The sequence below is a fragment of the Engraulis encrasicolus genome, chromosome 24 (genome assembly GCF_034702125.1).
Source record: "Engraulis encrasicolus isolate BLACKSEA-1 chromosome 24, IST_EnEncr_1.0, whole genome shotgun sequence".
NCBI classification, from domain to species: Eukaryota; Metazoa; Chordata; class Actinopteri; order Clupeiformes; family Engraulidae; genus Engraulis; species Engraulis encrasicolus.
In genome coordinates this window covers 27271935-27293565 of record NC_085880.1, presented here as the reverse complement: position 1 = coordinate 27293565, position 21631 = coordinate 27271935, and the positions used below count along the sequence as shown (strand labels likewise).

Here is a 21631-nt window from a genome sequence, read left to right as displayed (position 1 = left end):
CCCCTTGCCATTTCTGCAAGACGTCTGGAAGTTACAAGGCGCAAGCTTCAAGGCAGCTCATTTTGACAATCTTTGCTTGACAGTCATGACAGTCAGTGGCTGTGTTCGTGATGGCTCAGTGCTGCTTTTGTTGGGCAGAGCGCATGCACACTTTACCAGTTTGATGCATTCTGGTTAGAAAAAAGCATCACTGCTTCATCACGAACGAGCCCATTGAAGTGTCAAGGAGCGCATGCACGCTGCCCAGTAAAAGCAGCACTGCTCCATCACAAACGCGGCCATTGCCCGCTAAAAATCCCTGTAACACCCTGTAATAAAAAACAATGATTTCAAAAGTAGTGCACATTTTTTCGAGGACGGTCCTAGTAACAGCAACAGAAAGAGCACAATTAAAATAGACAAATGCACTATCTATATCGTTGCACAACTATTTTGGGTAACTCTGAGCTACTCTCTTCATAGGACACTTGTCTTGAATGGCATAGTGTGGTTGTATGTGTTTTCTACCTAAAAAGCACACCTTAGGCCCTACTTCTTTTCAAATGTGGGTTTTGGTCAGCCCTTTACGCACCAGTTGTACATTTTATACACACCAGTCTACTTTCAAGACCGGGCCCAGGCTTAGAGTAGGCGATTTAAGGTGCTGTGGCGCAGTGCGCTAAGCCCCCCCACATTTGGGCTTGCATGCCCACCCAGGGTTCGAATCCGGCCTGGGTCATTTCCCATCCCTACCCCATCTCTCAACTTTCGCTTCCTGTCACTCTTCTCTGTCCTTTCTGAAATAAAGGCAAAAAAGCCCATGAAAATATAAAAAAGAAAAAAGAGTAGGCTATTTGAGAGCAACACGACGCCAGCCCCTTGGGGAATGTCCATGTTAAAGACTAACATGACATGAGTAGGCCACTGCCATGTTAACCCTATTTTGGAAAAAATAATCAAGGAAACAATTAGAACTACCATTCCAGAAGACCACATTTGTTTGGGTGCGATTTGTGACCTGTGCGGTGAACTTGCAATATTTCTGTTTAGCCAAAGTTCCATGAACACCGGTGTAAGGAGGAGAGGGCGATCGAGAGGAACGAGAGAGAAGAGAGGATGGGACAAAGCCACAGCCACTGACCTAGGAAGCCACAGGTGACATAGGTCAGTGGATTGTTCTCTCTGTAGGCCTACCTGTGGCTTCGCTCCATCCTGTTGTCTCTCTCGCTCGCCCTCTCCTCCCTCTCCCTTGCACTGGTGTGTTCACTCTTCAGATGAACAGAAAAATTGCAAGTTCACCACAGCTTCAACTTTTGGGTCGCATTTTTCCACATACAATCCGGCCCAAATGTTGATATTACTGCTTGTGCCATCATTCACATGCTGTGATCACGATGTGATAAACAATGTGCAGAATTTGTGATTAACATTTTGTATAGTTCGTTTGCAAACGTCGGAGGGAATTCAGTTGCTAAAATACTGCCTGTGGCGGGTGTAGGCCTCAGAACGTACCAAAATGGACAGAAACGTAGGCCTACCGAAAAGGACCAACAACGGACAGAAACAGACCCAAATTTAGATAAATGCACATTTAAAACTTAACTGCATTTAATATCCAATGACTATAATACTCAATTCTTCCATAAATAATAGGCCTATAAAAAAACAATAGGCCTAAATATTGGTGAGTTTACTTCATTCAAAATGCCGTCTCCAACACTCCCAAGGGGTGGCCAACAATTTCGCTTCCCATGTAGGCCTACACTCTCAAACATATTGGAAAAAGCAAAGAGTAGATTTTTTATGGAAGAATTGGGTGTTATAATCATTGGATATTAAATACAGAAGAATGTGTATCTTGCTAAATCTGGATCCGTTTCGGTCCGTTCTGCATCCGTTTCTGTCCGTTATTAGTCCTTTTTGGTCCGTTTCGGTATGTTCCAGTGTTTGAGTACATCCCCAGCGGCTTACCATCAGTAGGCATACACCATCAGATCCATCAAACAGCAGAATGTCCTCCTGAAATAATTTCTGAAATTCCACCACAAAAAGCGTCACAACATTTATTAGCAAGTGATGCAACAACAATGCCGATGTCAGCTTCAACAGCTACCAGAAAATTACAGATCAAACTAACTTCATGTCATTCAGAACATTTTCAGACAGCAACATTTTTTGATTTTGTGCTTAAATGCAGAAGACTTAGCAGTATTTACAATTTCATATCAGTACCAATCTTGTCCACAATCCCTGAGATCGCATCATCATTCCCTACACAGTTTTCCCTCAGCACATAAGAAGCATGCCTTTGCAGACTGTCAGGTAAAGAAGAAAATGGGGAGAAAAGAACACAGGTAATAGCTAGGCCTAGGTCAAAATCTATTTGTGCTCAACATACAACATACAACAATGGACCTACTTGATTTCAATGAGAACATAGTCAGAACAAGCCATTGTTGGCACTCATATACAGTGATATTAGGGCTGGGCGATATGGAAAAAAACAATATCACGATATGGATTACTTTATATCAGGATAACAATATATATCACGATATAGCACAATTACATACGTTTTCAGTTATTCTCTTTATTTGCTCTTTATTTTTTCATGTCGCAAAACAACCTTTCTTTAAAATGGATCCTTTAATTCTTATTTTTACAGTTACATTAACTTATAGTGTGTAGCCTATTGTGACCACATGAAATGTAAGTAAATGATATTCAATTGTAAACAACTGATAAATTACTATCACGATATAAACGATATAGGAGAAAGATCACGATATACACTTTTACATCACAATTACGATATATATCGTCATATTGCCCAGCCCTAGTGATACTTGATTACAAACTACACATCGCAAAGAGCAAAACTTAGAGCATGGCATAGCTCACAAAAGTAAATAAATGAAATGTATGTATATATTATATTTCTGTAATGCACTATAATGAACAGCTGAGATGATAATTTGTCTTATCACACATTACATCCATATTACAGTATGCTAATCATTCACAAATATTTGACAAGAAAATGAACTCCACGTGTATTTTAGCAATTTAGAAGCAGTACGCCCTGCTTTATTTGCATCTTATATCTATTTACAACTCGGTGCACCACCTTTCTAGTAGTGGCCTTTCCCATACTACACCTGTAAAGTATGTTACCTGACAAAGTGATCCAAACACAATCTATGTTTGAAACTCCTAGACTAGCCTCTCTACCAAACTATCAGCCTTCTTGATGTACAGTGTGTGTGTGTGTGTGTGTGTGTGTGTGTGTGTGTGTGTGTGTGTGTGTGTGTGTGTGTGTGTGTGTGTGTGTGTGTGTGTGTGTGTGTGTGTGTGTGTGTGTGTGTGTGTGTGTGTGTGTCTGTGTCTGTGTCTGTGTCTGTGTCTGTGTGTGCACAACAAAGAAATAAAAAGGAGGAAAGACAATATATTTCTGCTCTGACATCTTGGTTAATTACACTGCAACGCTGTTTGGGATCCTGTCCGGAGACAGATAGTAGTACGGCAGCTTCTTGCCCTCGTTTCTGCTCTTCACCTCACGGGAGAATGCAGCAAGATTCCTGCGGAAGTTCTGCATCGCCGTCTTCACGGGCCTTTCAATGAAGTGCTCATCTGGGTACATGCCTAAAAACAGCTGGGAGGAAATATATTCGATTTCTCAATTCTTGATGGTTCAATACTGGCCCAAGTCGAAGAATGTAAATATTTAGGACTATGGCTTGATTCACAACTCTCATACAGGCATCACATTATCACTGTTGTTAAAAAGATTAATAACTGTCTACGTTTATTGTATCGATCAATAAACTGCTTCTCTCAACCAACACGGTTGAGAATCGTTAAATCACTAATATTCCCATTGTTAGATTATGCTGATGTTGTTTATCAAAACACCTCAGACTCAAATCTGAAACCTTTAACTGTAGCCTATAATAACTTGTGTAGATTTGTTCTTAGATGTCCGTTTAGGACCCATCACTGTGTACTGTATGACTCCCTGAACGTACTATCACCAAAAGCCAGAAGACAGTTTCACTGGTATCAGTTCATCTTTAAATGTGTGTACCTTGACTTTCCCCAATATCTTAAAGGCTATCTAATCTCACATAGACCTGGCCATAGATTACGGCTCACTGAACACCCCACGTTCACGGTGCCAAACATTACAAAGGAGATTGGTAGACGGGCGTTTAAATTTAGAGCGCCCTACGACTGGAATAGTCTACCGGGGCATATCAGATCCATAGCCTCCTTTCACTCATTCAAATTCTCCATCTTTACCTACTTACAGGAGAACTCTACATGTCAATGTTTTTGAATAATTATTATGATCAGGTGTCTGATTATGTCTAATGCTGATGTGCTGAGTACTACTGTACTGTATGCTACATACTGAATATTATACTTTGTAAGTGTGTAGGCTTAATACTGCCATGTTTTGACCAACTGTTATTCTTTCTAGGGTGACGACGTTGGGGTGGGAGTGGGGGAGACTTTGTGTGAAAGTACTGTATGTGTGAAAGTGTTGTCCTGATCAGTGTTCTGTTTTTGTTTCTGTATTTTGTTTTAGTATCTGTTCTTGTTTCTGTACTGTACTGTCTGTCCTGGGGACCCCCTCGAAAACGAGATATCCTATCTCAAGGGGCTTTCCCCCTAAACAAATAAATTGAATTATTTTTTTTAAAATTACTTCTTTCTGGAGTAATCAGATGTAACAAAATAAGTGAAAAGATTAGATGGATGTTCATGTAGGCTGCTGTACCCTTTATTTCCCTGACTTTAAAGGAGAATTCCTACTAATTTCGACATGCAGTGGTATGGCTACTCTACCGTTGACTTGTCAGAGCTCGGTAACACATTTTTTTGTTTGTCAAATGTAGCGTTCATAATTCAACTGCAGGATTTCTTCTTTAACATTAAAATAATCTGAAATGCGTTTCATTCTAGTTTACTCTCATCAAATGAAATGCTGAGTTCAAAAATGTAATTACAATGTTACTATGAAGGTTATGAAACACTATTCCTGGTGGTCACGTTTTTATACATTTTCAAATATCATACTTTTGTAGACCCTAAAGAGAATGCAGTATATGTCCACAGTATAGGCCCACGCCTATTAGGATTCAGGGTTGTCAATAATAATACTGAATTGCATTGTACAAACAGGATTCCAAAAAAAGTTGGGACACTTATATTGTGAATAAAAGCAAACTTCTGTTGTTTTCAAAACATTCAATATGTTAGTACGACGGGGAGTTCTGCAAAGACGTCATACAGTATATTGGGGAGGGGGTGGGCAGCTGTGGCCCGATGGCAAGAGAGGTGGTCCTACGATCAGAGGGTTGCAGGTTTGAATCCCAACCTCTCACTATACCTCCATCCGTGGCTGAAGTGCCATAGAGCTTGAAAGTAGCGCCCCCTAGTTCCGCATTTCACGGGGCCTAAGATGACCATTTAACAACATGGTAGCGAGTAAATATCTTCTGATCTCAGTCATTATATGCGCTGGGCTACAAATATGCTGTTTAAGAGGCTAGATAAAGATTATTCATGCAGAAGTATCAATGTTTTGTTCCGAGGCCGTCTGCATGAAAAATGTGAAGAAACACAGCTTTCTAAAAAGTTTGGGGGTTCGTACGAAAAATTAAACAAAAATACAACTCGAACGGGATCGAAATATCATTTTAATACCGCCATTGGATTACATGCTTTGGTTTTCGGCTAAAAACGCCGTTGAGGTCCCATGAAATCGGGGGAGGTGACATCACTTTCAAGTTCTATTGAGAAAGGCACATTGCTCCAGGGACTGTAACCAATAGCTTGTAAAAATGACTGCAAGTAACTTTGGATAATAGCATTAGTAATAATGAAGTGAAAGTGACATGAAAGCCCAACTGGGACACTCCAACTACCATTGTCATTGTGACACAACACTCCACATCACTCAAGTAAACACTGCACACAACGAAATTGCATTTATGCCTCACTCGTGCAAGGGGGCAGCCCCCAATAGCACCCGGAAGGTAGCAGTGCAGCAGGATGGTACCAAGCTCAGGGTACCTCAGTCATGGAGGAGGATGGGGGAGAGCATTGGTTAATTACTCCTCCCACCAACTTGGCGTGTCTGGAGTCGAACCAACAACCTTTGGGCTACAAGTCTGATGCAGATTACCCATGACTGCTCTAATGTAATATCATCTGTGAAAGCCAAGCAAAAGTATTGCGTTGAGGGAAATGTGTGCTCATTTAAAATTTCACACATGGATCAAATCTCAAAAAAGTAGGAACAGGGCCAACAATAAGCTGTTAAAGTTGAACAAGACTAAAGACAAGACAAAGGAGCACACTTACAAAGTAGTTGCATTAACTGGCGGCATGAGTATATATAAGACACCTAAGCTGGTAGGTGTCATCTCCATCATGTTTTACTTTAATATGAGACAGGTCTTGCCTACAACCTGAAATAGCAAAAACTAAAGTCTGCAACACCAAGCTCCAATTTCTCTTGTTTCATGTGTAACGTTTCAGGCAGCATGCCCTTCATCAGCACCCATTTTTGAGACGGATGTGCGTGTTTGTTTTTTTTTCTTTGACTGCAACCTGAGCATTTTATCATGTGGTGTTGTACAGCCACACTGTTGGAACATAGTAGAGAATGCTATTTGTGACAATACTTAAGGGCCATCCTTCAAGATATAATTCCTGATTGGCCTGTTGGGCTTCTCCAAACTTGTATTTCATTTTAACCTTATAAGTATATCTGAAATGTTGGTAATTCAATATTTCTATGGAATAATTAATCCCTCTACATCTGAGTGACACAGACTCTCTCTTGCCTTTTATTTGTGCATTAAAGTTGTCATTCAGTAATTAACTTTCACATGTTCCTCGTGTTGTTCCAACCATTATCCAACTATTACAACATTTAATCAGCCATGTAACAACTTATTTGAGAATCGTATCATGTATCGAGCGAACACATAATTCCCTCAAAACATTTTTTGGCAAGGCTTTAACAGAAGATATGTTATCTGTGCACAATTCACAAAACCCTTTCACAAGTATGGATTGAATGTTTTGAAAAAGACCATTTTTTATTATTCACAAAAAATCAAGTGATTTGAAACAGTTGGGACACTTGAAATGACCCCATGTGGGGCCCTGACCCCAAGGTTGAGATCCACTGCTCTATACTCTACCTCATTATCCTGGAATTGGCTGAGGGCCCAGACGGCCCCCAGGTGCCAGCAGGAACGTCCGCGGTCGGGCAGGCTCTCCATGACGTACTTCACGTTGGCCTGGCCCTTCTTTGTAGGCCTGGGCTTCCTCATGGTGGATGGAGCATTGGGGATCCAGGAGCACCAGTCATACTGTCACACACGACAAGGACATAAACGCAGATCTTCAACATACAGAACATTTCAGAGTAACAACATAAAACCTTACGGTTTAGTATGAAATTGTGTGGGTCTATTTTTTATCATGGTGGACAGCGTGTTGGGGATTCAGGAGCACCAGTCATACTGTCACATAAGAAAAGGACACAAGACAAGGGCAACAGATATTCGGCTGTGCAGGGTGTGCCATGGTAGGCCCTAGACATCTCCATTCCACAGAGACCATGGTCACACCTCGGAGTGGACTACCGTACCTCACAGACCTTCACCACTCAGACGGTAACATCTGCATCCTTGTAATAGTGGTTTGACTCTTTAAGTCATGCAAGCTCATCCATCTGCCAGGTCTCCCGAATGCACTCTGACAGAGGGCCACAGTTCATCTCTCCCTTTCGGAAGACCTTTCTTTGTTAGAAGACCATCATAGGATCTCACCCACAATCCAGTAGGCAAACGGAGAGGAAGATCCAGGAGCCATTTCCTATGCAGCTATTGTCACAACCAACAGAACTCTTGGCGCAAGTTCCTTACTCAGAAATCTGTGTCAGTCCTCTACTGGTCTAACCTCCTTCCAGGGCATGCTTGGCCACCAACCACCACTATTCCTCAATCCCTGCAGTCAACACCTGGTTTCAGGAGAGCCAGAGTCTGGAGTTAGACTCATCACCACCTACTGTAAAACAGGCTGTCCATCGCCAACATGCTAACACCCGGCGGTCGACTACACCGGACTATGTGGTGGGGCAAAAAGTGTAGCTCTCCATCTGGAACATCTGCATGCGTCTTCCCTCCAAGTCTCAGATTCATAGGTCCCTTCGCTATACTGCTATACAAAGGCAAAGTGCAGTAACTAAATATTTTGTCAAAATTTAGTTCAGACAGAAAATGGTCTTCATTATGCCTCCTTTATCTTGTGACAAAGCCTTATGTGTCCCATTTTAGAGACAGTGCTATGTCAGATTTGCGGTAACTAAAATATCCAACCTAATGCCAAAACTTGAAATTGTTAGTGTTGGCATAGTTACTGCACTTTGCCTTTGTTAGGCAGTACAGTGAAACAGATCAACTCAATCACTTACTGTAAAGGACCACTTCAGTTAATTTCAATATGCTGTTATATTTCTCACGCTACCCTTGACTTGTCAGTACCCGGTGATGCCACATTTTTCGGCTCAGCCCTTTCTGAGATATGAGCTATTCTAATGGGGGCAGTGTTTGTTTAAAAACATTTTTTTAAATAACATAGACCTACTCTAAATATTTTCCCAAAAGGTACTGCTGTTTGCTAGTTGTCTGCTGATGTTGTATAACCTTTTGGATGTTTTGGGGAATAAATAAAAATGTTTTTTGAAATGTAAACAAAGCGCTGCCCTCATTACAATGACCAGGATCTCGGAAAAGGCTGAAGAAGAAGAAGAAGAAAAAAAACCTCAGGTACTGTCCAGGGTAGTGTGAGCATTACAACTGCATGTTGAAATTGACTGAAGTTACATGTATCCTTTAACACTTTCAACTCTCCCCTGATTTATCAGATCCACCCTGCCTTCCATGTGTCTCTTTTTACACCCTATCACTCACCCCACTCTACTTTGGAGGCCCCCCCCCTGCCATTCCTCTTGGACGAGGGTCCCGTGTATCCCATGAGGGAGAATCTCTATTATTGGCATCCCATATCTTATGGACTGGGAGGGGTATAGCCTTGAGGCCCACTCCTGTGTCAACAGGAATGATGTCCTAGACCCAAGTTCCACCGCTCCCATCTCAGCTGACCGCCAAGGCACTCTTTTCCTCAGTTGCACCTCCAGGTTGGGGGGTGGGGGTATTGTCACAGCCAGGCCAGGTTCCCAAACAACAGAAATATACAGTGTTTTTAAGGCCCCTTTTCTCTGATCTAATACGATGGATGAAATTCTCCTTGTACTTACGTGTGTGTGTGTGTGTGTGTGTGTGTGTGTGTGTGTGTGTGTGTGTGTGTGTGTGTGTGTGTGTGTGTGTGTGTGTGTGTGTGTGTGTGTGTGTGTGTGTGTGTGTGTGTGTGCCTGTGCGTGCGTGTACCTCTACACGACCCTGGATTCTTACTGCGGGTGTGTTAATGTTCAGTGGATGATTAATCACAAGTGTTCACAAGTAGTCTGTCCACAGTAAATGCACACTGATTCACAATCACTGATTAATCAGTCATTTATTTTTACATTAATTGTTATAGAAACCGTCAAACTAACGGCTGTCGTGACAGCTAATATTTACAGGGCAAGGCCTCCGGATACGGGACGTGGTGTGTTGTAGGAACCACCAGTATCGAGCAAATAATCTTGAAAACATTTGAAGAATTTTGGGTGGTAAATGTGGTGAGAGTAATCCTACTCATGTCTGGCCATTCCCTCCCTCCCCAAGGTGGTCTGAGTCAAAACTGATCTCCCTGCCTGTACTTCCTCAATAGTGGACCAGACTACCAAACCACTTTCTCTGTCACTGCATCTGGTCTTGCTCACCAACATCCTAATCTACACCTACACAGTTCAATAATAGTCCAATAGCCTGATTGTAATTGAAGAGTTCAGATGCAAAACCCCCTAACTCCATTTCTGAAGACCTGCACTTCTATATTTTTAAAGAACCCCGTTGATGGTTTGATTTACATTCATGTACTTGATAATACATATAAGTAGTTATACTACAATTTTTTGTATAGCTTTGTATATAAATAAAAATGAATTAAGATTATTTTCTGAAATGGCACTTAGGGGGTTTTGCATCTGAACTCTTCAATTTCTCTTTTGTAATGTAGACAGACCGGAGGAGCTCAAAGTTGTGCAAATAGTCTGATAGCACCTTTATTTTACAATTGACTTTACAGCTCAGTCTAGCTCTAACACCATTCATGTACTAAAACTGTGCATATCCAACAAAAGCCCTGACCCGAATACACTCTAACCCCCTGGTATTGTTGTTCACATTGTTGTTACTGTACACAAATGTTTTACAGGGACTGTAAAATAACATGCATTTACCAGTGTAAAGTGTGAATTCCAAATAGGATTTGCAGACTTTTCAGTTCTTTGACAACCTCTGGGTTAAAGCTTGGATATTAACAGGTTAACAAATGTAACATGATTGTGCATACCGGTATTATATTATCTTTCTTTAATTAGTACTCATTCCCATCCACCACCTTAAAATAGGTGACGTGTTTCTTTGATATATAAGGCTGCTTAGGACTAAATGTCATGTCACCTGTGGTTCTCAATGTATGAGTTTGTCTCAATTTCATAATCATTGATACTGTAATCAGTTAGAAGAGAATGTCTTGACTCTGATTGTGCATGACATGTTAAAAGACATGATAAGTCTGTGCACACTCTTTGGATGTGTTTAACCTGTTTACTGTGCAAGGCAGGTAGAGATGTTGCATTTTTTTACCTGGCCAAAGTTGACTGCAGCATGGTGTGCAGACGCTGTGAAGATCACCACCGTCAGATACTCTACCAATTGCTCTTTGGTTGCCATGGTTTTTGGAAACTCTGCAATGCAGTGAAAGGATGTAAAAGTAAGTCAACGACACCAGTGAGTGACCCAAGAACACACCAGGAAGGGTGAATGTTGCAAACAGAAGTAGGTTTTTAGATCGACAGGAAGTCCATTTCTGCCAGGACACAGGAAACCTGTTAAAGTGACTTCCCTAATTGTCTGCATCTGATAGTGGGGTAAGATGTGGAGAAATAAAAACACCTACCGCAGTAATCGAAATCTTGCATTCCGAAGCTGCAGACATCTTTCACAAACGCTTGAAGTTCCTCATCTTTCTGGATAGTTTCATCACTTTTGTAGTATATGTCGACCACCTCTGCCACAAAACTTTCAAAAGGCAAATTCATAAGTTAGTTTTACCAGTTACCACACTCTCTGGACGGTAAAAGCATGCAATAAACATTAAAAAATTAAAGCATTTTTTAACATTGACCCTACTATGAACATATGGCGATCCTCAATCCAACGGTTACAAAAAAGCATTGAAGAGCTACAACACACCTACATGCAACATTACAGGATATTTTCAGCTTGAAACAACCAAATGGCTTTCAGCTCCCTCCTGTTAAATTAGACATTAACCCACTGCTCTGCTCACCTCATCATAATCTATGTGTAACCAAGCTCATTACCCTTTTTAACATTGTATGGGCTTTTGTGCCCCTATGAGACAGGACAGTGAAGACTAGACAGTAAATGAAGTTGGGGGATAGAGACATGGAGTAGGATTGGCCAATGACCCAGGCTGGATTCGGACCTAGGTCCCCATACTGCACGGCACCACAACACCCTCAGCTCATTACCTTTTGACCATCTCCCAGACCCTGGTGCCATCGTCCCTGTAGAAGTAGGTGGGGATGTCTTTGCCATCCATCCCTCTGGCCTTGATGGCCTCTGGGAAGAGGAGGGATTTGTAGGTGAAGGTCTTCATGGCTCTCTGCACCAGCTCCACATGGCCCCCTCCTCCAGTCCCGTTGGCCTGTCAATACAAGACAAGACAAGACATACAAACTACTTAAAAAAAATGCTTTGGTCTTTCAGACTTAATTAGTGACAGGACAGTAGAGAGAGACAGGAAACGTTGCGGGGAGAGAGAGAGAGAGATGGGGAAGGATCGGCAAACGACCCGGGCCGGAATTGAATCCGGGTCGCCAGCGTAGCAGCCCAGTGCCCTACCGCTAGAGTCCCGGTAGGGCCAACATGCAAACTACTAACATGCAAGCTACTAGCATGGAATCACTCAAGAGGTGGATGTGTCCAATTCAGATGTCGTAAAAACACATTTACTTCAGTCAGACAGTTCAGTGTAATCGTTCAACAAGGTAGGTGACAAGGTAGCAAGTGTGTTCTCCAGAGCAAAACACATGGATTGGCAATGGTAGGACTGTTTCTCAAGCTGAATCTATTTAAAACAGTGAAATGCAAATAAATATACAAATGACTTCCTTTTACAGAGAACACATGCCAAGGAAAAAAATAGATCTGCAATACTAGCTGTCTAGGAATAATAGTTCATTGTCTGACAATCAGGGCTCTAAATGAACACCAGACAACCGGCCAAATGCTGGTGAAATTTCAGTTTGGTTGGACTACTACTATTGCCGGACTACTATTGACCAACTTACTACCACTTTGATCCATTATTGAGCATGTGTTTGGCTAGTAGGATTAACATACAGGTACACTAGCCATTTTGGCTGGTGGGGGGAAAGTTTGTTTAGAACCCTACTGACAATCATCAGGAAAGAATCTCAGGCAGGATGGTATAATTCCAAGGATTTTTCTCTGTTTATAAAGCCATGATGACATAGAGCAAAGACCACACTCTCTTGTTTACTCCCTTTACAAACATGTTTAGTGCACCTTCTCCAGGTTACACAGGTGCCATGTTTTGGCCTGAAGCCGCACTCAGACCGAGTAAACACAATAAGCAAGAGAGTGCAATCTCTTCTCTACCTGATGACTTTGGATATGAATCTGCATGTTCAGTTAAAGGCAACAACTACTGTCCTGAGTTTGAGAGAGCCTACTATTCAAACGTATGATGCCATGATCTCATCACAACAGTAAATGGGTCAATGACCGGATGGTAGTGACAGTGTCAGGGTAGTGTAACCACAGCTAATGCCACTCCTGCATGAATTACTCTTTTTTTCAATTAATAATCTAAGATGCATATTCATTGACAGCGCATTAAAGATCAATTACTAAGTCATTTATGGGCTAAAAAAACCCTTCAATACCAAATGCACCTTGTCAAAAAGGCCACATTCACAGATCAGCTGCTCTCTGGCCTTGGTGTTGATGGCAATGGTGAAGCGGACGTGTGGAATCAGCAGCTGTGGGAAACAGGAGACACAACATGCCAATAAATACAATACAACACAACACAATACAATACATTACAATACACTACAATGGGTTTCCCAAACTGCGGTGCGTGGCCTGAAACAAGGGGGTGCGCGAGCTGAATTGAGCAATGGCGGATATGTGTGTTTACTTTTTATACAGCATTAATGAAAATGAAGTAGTTTTTAATTGTGTGGTGAATTGTATGCTTGAAGAAACATCAAGTCTAAGGATTCCCTAAATGACTCTGCATAATGTGCAATGACTTGTGCAGTGAAGCCATATTTGAGTGGCCATAAGTACACCAAAACATTGTCTTAGGGGGTGCGCGAACCACATTGAAATGTACAAGGGGGTGCGCAAGGAAAAAAGTTTTGGGAACCACTGGTATACAGTATTAACGCAATATGAAATGGCCAACCGTGGCCTAATGGTTAGGGACGTGGTCTTAGGATCAGAGGGTTGCAGGTTTGAATCCGCTCCCCCTATACCTCCCTCTATGGCAGGAGTGGCCTTGAGCTGGGCCCCTAACCCCACATGGCGCCAGGAACTGTAAACAATACCCTGTAAAATAACTGTAAGTTGCTTTAGATAGCGTCAGCTAAGTACTACACTTAGTGTAGTGTAATGTAATGAAATGTAAAATGCAACTATGTGCTGTAAATAACAACTCTTGTAATGTTTATTTCAATTATTCTAATAAACACCACCTTCCATGATATTGTACTTAGCTTTTATCCATTGACAAGTCATTTAGGTACACTGTACAGTATTGATTTCAGTCCCTGGAGCAATATGGGTTAGGTGCCCGAGGAGGCATTATGCAACTTTCTGACACTAAAACCAAATCCCTTAACACTGGGCCACAGATGCCTCAACACTTTCATTGTCTCCACAGAGTGTCAGGTATTGACATAAAACATTCATATTGTTATTAAGTTACAGTTCGTCATTATGAGTATAATGTCCTTACAGATGGCTAAAAAGACATTTTATTATACACATTCAGATAGATACTGTATAGGCACCTTGTAGACTGGATGGACCGCAGCAAGCTGGCGAAACATGGCGATGCCAAAGACCTCGGAGATGAGGTGGGTACGCAGAAGGTGGGTGACCGTTTGGTGGATGTGGAAATCCGAGGAGCGCACCCATATCTTGGCCAGGAGCCAGTCGTACTCATCGTCGCTGGGCAGGAATATGGGGTTGTCCTCAGCAGGAGATTGGGCCAGCTGCCAGGAAGAAATCATTTCCGTTTATTGATGTTGACATTCAGTGAGATACTGTTATCTCCCAATGTGCTAGTTGGGGCTTTGTGAGGTAATGTTACACCATCAGTGGGTGAAGATAAGACTGTGTACGGGTAGGATATGATGCACTTGACTGTTCCCTGTTCTGCTAAATGAAAATAAAAATATATGAAATTAAGTCAGTTTAGCATTTCACATCACAGTTAGTCATGAATTTTATTTAATATAATGTGCTTCTGACATCTTGACAACACTTTATTATAACAGTCATGTAATTAATCACAATGACTGTTAATAAACTATCATGGCATACTGTAATTATTTCAAATAAATATAAACATTGCATCATGAGAATGAGTTTATAATTGTTTTTTGTAGTTTACTTTCAGTATTTCTGCCGCCCATTCACAAATGTATAATTATGACTTCACATAATTACACATAATTTACACTTCACAGATAAAAAGGCGCATCTTCTCCATGTCAGCCATTTTGATTTCCCAGTGGTAGACATAAAGATGCAAAACTTACTCTACTTTGGTCAGACCCTTAGTTGATTACTTATTAGATATTCATGAAAAGATCAAATTTGTGAATGGACAGTATAGTTGCAATAAGCAGCATAATTGCAATGCCTAATTGGGCCACAATCTTACATACATTAACTTTAACATTTGTAACCATATTTCATTGCATAATTTTAATATCTATAGTTAACCTGCTCGCAGAATTTATTCTCTTGCTGTAGCCCCCATATTCTGAGTTTTGTGCAAAATTGCTCCTATTCACACTGTACATTAACCTCAAATGCTTGGTCTATTTCCTTGTAAATCTCAGACCTTGTAGATTTGATATAGGTAAAAAAAAAACCAGGCAAAATAGCCGTACCTGAATGGCCAGTGGCATTATTTTACTGGCTTTGTTCCTGTACAACAGGCAAACTGGAGCAGCCAGATACTGGAGAGTGCAAGGGTCTGTGTTGTTTGCGGTGACCTCCTCCATTAATTCATAGTCTGCAATGTAAATGTTTCCAGCCTGCAAAAATCCAACATTTTCATCAATCTTTCATTGGTTTTGATTAATTCTGGAATCTGGATGATACAAAAATGAGAAAGCTGAACCTTAATGTCCAGTAGGCCTAAAAACTGAAATGATGTGTCTAATGAAACCAATGTAAGCTGACTCTTAGGGTTAGGGTTAGGGTTAGGGTTAGATCACAAAATAGTCACGAACATTTCTTATTCTTCTAATGGCATTTTAGGAAACAAAAAATGTAGAGATTTTTGTGTCAGAGAGAAAAAAGTAAAAATTTGTTAAGTGATATCAAACTCTAGTCATATACTACTGTATTTACTCATTACTCACTCTCACACACCCCTATGCACAGTACAGGCATACAACTCTAATCTCACTGCATGTCTTTCTTTGAGTACTGCTGCATGTTACAAATATTGTGATCCTTGTACATGTCCCCTAGATTCTCTGTTGTCTTACTTGAACTTCCTCCTCAAGGGTCAAGTTTCGCTCCAGACAGTCCTTCACCATGTCGTGCGTCACACGGAATTTATCTGGTATCTTGCTGCATTTCTGGATGATGACTGGATTGCATCCGTTCAGGAACTGGTAGCCAAACATGAAGTCCTCCTTCCAGTGTTGCATGACATACTCTATTGTCAAATGGACAAAGAAAACGTTGCTCACATTTAAAACAGACCATTTCTGGGGGTGCTAAAAATACCCAACCACATACTATGTGCTTGTGTGCCTATCGGGAGCAGGTTCATGTCTTATGTGGGTCATTTCCCCCCTTATGAAAATTAACCATGGTAATCCATGATGTCATGGGTTTTTGGTTTGAATATGGTTTAACTATAAAATTAACCATGGTTTTACTCTGAAAACTAACCATGGTTTTACCATGGTTTCTAATTACTCATTAAATTACACTTTTTTTAATCCAACGCACATATTGGTGACAGTACTTGGAGCAATGTGGTTAGGTGCCTTGCTCAAGTGCACTTCAGTCATGGATGGAGGTGTAGGGAGAGGTAAGGGTGGGATCCGAATCTGTGATCTTCAGTCCAACTCCCTAAACATTACACCACGGCTGCAAACAAGTTTTCATGTTTTTTTGGCTGACCATGAAACCCACAACTAACCATGTTTTTTTAGCATGGTTTGTGACTATGGTTAAACCATAGACACAAACCATGCTGGAAAAAAACATGAAAACCATGAATAACCATGATCCATGGTTAGTCAGGAACCACTGTTTTCATGGTTTCCCCCAAAAAAACATGGATAAGCCATAGTAATACTATGGTTGGCTCAGAGTACTTAGAGAAACCATGGTTACAGTAAAACTATGGTAACTTACTACAGTAAAACCATGGTCGATTTTAATAAGGGCCAGCTCTACGCCCTCATTCTCCAACTCTAAAGGGATTTTCAGACAAGTTTTGCCCATTAATATTGCTAGATTTTCCATTAATAGTTTGTTATTATTGCTAGAAATCCAATACTAGGCTAAGACTGCTCCAACTGATTTACTATCTCCTCTCAAACTGTATAGTAATGGTGGGGTGGCGTCCGCGCCAATGTCTTATACTGAGTGCTTCGCTCGGTGCGTAATTCCAAGGGCAGTATAATGAAAAAGAAGAAAGGAGTCGCACACTGGAGCTGAATGCAAAATCAAAAACGGTATGAAACAAAGCCGAAAAAAGTAAATAAAACCGACAGACAAGGGACAAACGTTTCGGGTCTAGCCCATCATCAGTGTTCCCAGTTTAGTTTTCCCAAACTTCTGCAAAATCAATCAAATCGCTTCTGCAAATTTAAGGACGAAGAGATTCTGAGAATCCAGACTACAGTGTGTTGCTTACTTACCTGAGATGGTATTCTTGATCCTCATGAATATTTGCTCAAAGTCTGACAGATCATTCCAAGAGGACTGGAACATGTGCATGAACTGGTTCACGTAGAGGTTCTCAATTCTGTAGGGACATACAGTGCAAGAGGCATGGAGAACGGCATGAGCACAGTGCAGTCACCAGAGCCGGCTTTACCAATAGGCATTGACAATTGCAGAGGGCTGCAGTAGGACCCACACATTCCACCCCCCAACAGTCAGCGCTGCCTTGGTAAATGCCACAGAAAATGCCTAGATTTCGCCTTGGGCCCCATGTCTACATTTTGCCTAGGCACCCCAAATGGGTAGAACTACAACTGACAGTCACTCCTAAAAGACAACACAGATTTTTTGGTTATTAAGATAGATTTATTAAAATAAGAGACAAGTAAACGCCCACACACACTAATCAAATTATTGCAGAAAAGCCTTTTGACAGTTTTCAGCGGTGCATCTTTGAAGCGTTCTGGCTCTGCAACATCACTGACACATATAATCTATCTGTGGTTCATCATTTCTTTGAAAAGTATCACACCTCCGGTTAAATATTGACCAGACCACACACCCAGCCATTTCCTCTGTCGACAGAGTGCTTGTGCATCAATCTTTCAAAGGCTGTTGCCAGTAAACAAGACAAGAGGTGATAGATTAACTATCATGATACATTTTGATAGAACTTTGATAGAAGTATGATGAGCGGTGCCTGCACAACTGAGTTACTCACCGCGAGTAACATATCGTGAGTGTTTGTGGTATGCAAATGCATGCATGTAGTAGTAATGGCTAGCAGCACCATGGAGATAGTGACTTTATTACATACACTACAACGCCAGCAGTGTTGGTAGTGGCACATTGCACATACGCTTTGCTGTAGTTCAACACGAAGTCCACGCCCTTCTCACTGTCGAACTGGATGTCTCGAGGCAGGTTTTTGTAGGCATTGGCATCGATGCTCATAGGAAAACCAGGATGCCACTCTTTCCATCTTTGAACATGAAGAGAGACATTATTAGTAGGAAGAGAATTCACATTCGTGCTTAACACAGGCTCTTGGTTTTTGTTTTTTACTGACATTAGAAAAACACTTTCTCATATGTCAATGACTATAGAAGAAACTTCAGCCTTACAAATCTGGAAAATAATTTTGAAGCTCATTCTGAGAGCACCCAATGGGAATGTGCGAATATTATTATTATTATTTTAATTCCTGAAGGTTTCACAGCCTCTTCTTTCTGAAAATATGCATTTTACGAGTTTTACAGGCTCTTATACCTCTTTCCACACTTCTTTAAAGTACCTGTAAATCTTCTGTCTTGTCTCCAGTTCTTTGCGCCGATGGGTCTTTGCTGTCCGGGTCTGCTCATACTGTGGCAAACGGGCTGTAGAGGCAGGCAGGCAGGTAGGCAGACACACACACACACACACACATACACACACACACACACACACACACACACACACACACACACACACACACACACACACACACACACACACACACACACACACACACACACACACACACACACACACACACTGTGCATAAATGCTTGCGAAGGCATGTGGGCAAATGCACACACCAATGCACAAACACAAATACATGTTAACACTTTCCTATATTATAAACAGTTGGTTTGCTGTACAAGCATTCTTGAAATTTTCTAAAAAAAAAAATTAAAAAAAAAATCTATATTGGAATGCAATACTTGTTGTACTCCATAAATGAAAAGGTAAAACAGTTTAAAAAAAACAATAACAATTCAATGTATAGCACAACAACCCAACTACAACGTTGGCTCAGAGCTTTGCATTCTCTCTCGCTCTCTCTTTCTCTCTCTTTCTAACACACACACAGCATACACCATTGTTATTAGACGCCATATTATGCCTACCAGTCCCATCCCTGAGCAAATTAACACTTTTCCGTTTTATCACTTGTTTGTTGTGCAATAACTTAAATTTCAAAAATGCTTTGCAATTGTTGAAATACCTCGATATATTTTAAAGTTGGAATCCCAAATCACTTGAAGGGGCCTCATGAAGAGATTTAAACAGTTCTATTCTATTCTATTCTATTCTATTCTATTCTATTCTATTCTATTCTATTCTATAGTATTCTCTACTACTCTATACTTGTTAGACACATCAGCAACATTGTTGGAAGTACAACATGTCCCTACCAGTGCCATCCCTCAGCACCACTTCCTTATCTCCCACTAGCCATCGATAGCAAGGGAACTCGACGTGATCCCCAGTCGGCGTCTTCACCGAGATATATCTGCAATACCAGTCGTCTTGGAACCAGTATTTCTTCTTCTCGATTTTGACCAGTTCAATATCACCGAGGCTCTCTTCCACAGACACATCATAAGAGTCCACCTAAGGGAAATAATTCAGTTCAATAAAGAAGTGGAATAAAAAACATAGAAAAACACACTATTGCTATCTTCACAGTTTTTACCTGAGCACTGAATCCCACATAAAGAAGACAGATTGAAGAAGTTTAAGGTCAGCAAATGGGTGAATTGATTAGCAAAAATCTGAAAAATGGCATCCATTACTTCTTTAATTATTCAGTTTACTACCGTAAGCCCTTAAATATGAATATGCAAGTGTTGTAAGCTACGATTATGTTGATTGTAGGCCTATTTTTCTTTGCATAAAAGCGGCTGCCAAATGTAATGCACTGGATGTAAATTCAAGTATAAATTCAAGTTCAATTTCATAGTATAACATGATGCCAAATAACATCAGCGGGACAGTGTAGACAAGGCCAGCCCCACTGTTCCTCTTTTAAAGATGTGTACACACAGATCCTTCCTCTTCTTTTTCAATGAACACCCTCGGACTGTGTGTATGATGTTTTCCAAATTTACCCTATACAAACAAGCTAACATGTCTTAACTTCAAAAAAAAATAAAAAAATAAGACAGGGCCCAGACTTACCGCCCCCCTTTCGAAGTCATTGTAGAGAGGTTTGTCCAGCAGGGTCCTCTCACTGCACCTCTCAGTCCCCACCAGGGTGATGTAGATGTAGTCATCGGTACCGGCAAACCACTGGCTGCCAGTAGCAACAGTCACTGTGTAATGATGAGGCATCCTTCTTAGGCAAGATGAGACCAACAAGTCAGAAACTGTCCTGACGGTCGAGAAAGTCTTTTTTTCTAGCCTCCTCTCTTTAGTCAGCTCAGGACACTGCTGGTAGACTTCCCCCTGTCGAGGAGTTTTTTTCCGCTACAGACCCAGTAACAGACCACATGCAAATGAAAATAGGTCCCTGGTTCAAAGAGAAAAAAAAAGCTCCTCCCCTTACATTTCTCAAGAACAGCAACAAACACACACACACACACTACTACTACACATACACACACACACACACACACACACACACACACACACACACTACTACTACACATACACACATACACAGTTGTAGGTATTAAACACTATTTTTTACAACTATCCTAATTTTTTCAGTATCCCTCGTGAAAAGTTCAGTATCCCTCGTCATTTTGTGGTTGAATGAAATTAACTATTTAGTAACTATGTAATACTCCAGATGGCAAATGGGAATGGCAGAAATGTTCAATTCAATGTTACATTATTCACTGAACCAGAATATTCTAATACGCATCACAGTTTGGGTAGGTGGGTAAGCTGATTTGGAAGAACACTCATTGCATAGGCAAAAGGACTCAGAACTTCCGTTTCTCAACAAACAAACCTGTTAGTTTCCAATGTGCAAAATGCCTGGCAGGCAAAGATGAATAGTGTCCAGATATGAGCTCAAAGAGTGGAATGTATACGGGTCTGGCACTGATGATAATATAAGACATTTTAGACACCCGAGGCTGGCAACAAACATGCCCTCATTCAGGTGAATGCACCTTTCATGATCGCCACACACACAGACACACACAAGCATGCAACGACAGTATGACCACTGTTCGTATATATTTACCAGTCAAATAAGTCACCCCATACAACAGCATTTAGCAAACAGCCAGGAAAATAAATGCAAATGAGACAGCATCACGAAAACAGAAGTGAGAAACACAAGTCATCTAAATGGAGCCAGCAAGCATGTGGGAGTCAAAACACTCTAGACCACCCTCACCCCAAAAAACCCTTACATCTTACTTCGATCCTTAATTAGTACCTTAAGAAGTCAAATACACAAGTTTGATTGATTGCAAAACAAT

The 21631-nt window shown here is 41.0% G+C and overlaps 1 protein-coding gene across 1 annotated transcript; it reads right to left on the bottom strand.

Moving 5' to 3' along the window:
• Positions 1-3287: 3287 nt before the first annotated feature.
• alox5a (arachidonate 5-lipoxygenase a) lies at positions 3288-20665 on the bottom strand. Its single transcript, XM_063191075.1, has 14 exons — positions 20376-20665; positions 19610-19808; positions 18727-18808; positions 18292-18414; positions 17408-17514; positions 16016-16188; positions 15410-15556; positions 14300-14503; positions 13175-13261; positions 11726-11901; positions 11128-11249; positions 10815-10915; positions 7197-7367; positions 3288-3631 (listed from the first exon to the last, which is right to left on the bottom strand). Exons 1-14 carry the CDS (start codon positions 20526-20528, stop codon positions 3452-3454), a joined length of 2025 nt encoding a protein of 674 aa, XP_063047145.1. The 5' UTR covers positions 20529-20665; the 3' UTR covers positions 3288-3451.
• Between the last annotated feature and the right edge of the window lie 966 nt (positions 20666-21631).

Bases quoted from the DNA above. Each gene is read 5' to 3' on its own strand.
- alox5a (XM_063191075.1), bottom strand. From the start codon at position 20,528: ATGCCTCATCATTACACAGTGACTGTTGCTACTGGCAGCCAGTGGTTT. The intron at 18,415-18,726 runs GTACTTTAAAGA...TCATGTTCAAAG, and splicing joins ACAAGACAGAAGATTTACAG to ATGGAAAGAGTGGCATCCTG. The intron at 11,250-11,725 runs GTAATGAGCTGA...GCCTTTTGAAAG, and splicing joins GTCTGGGAGATGGTCAAAAG to TTTTGTGGCAGAGGTGGTCG.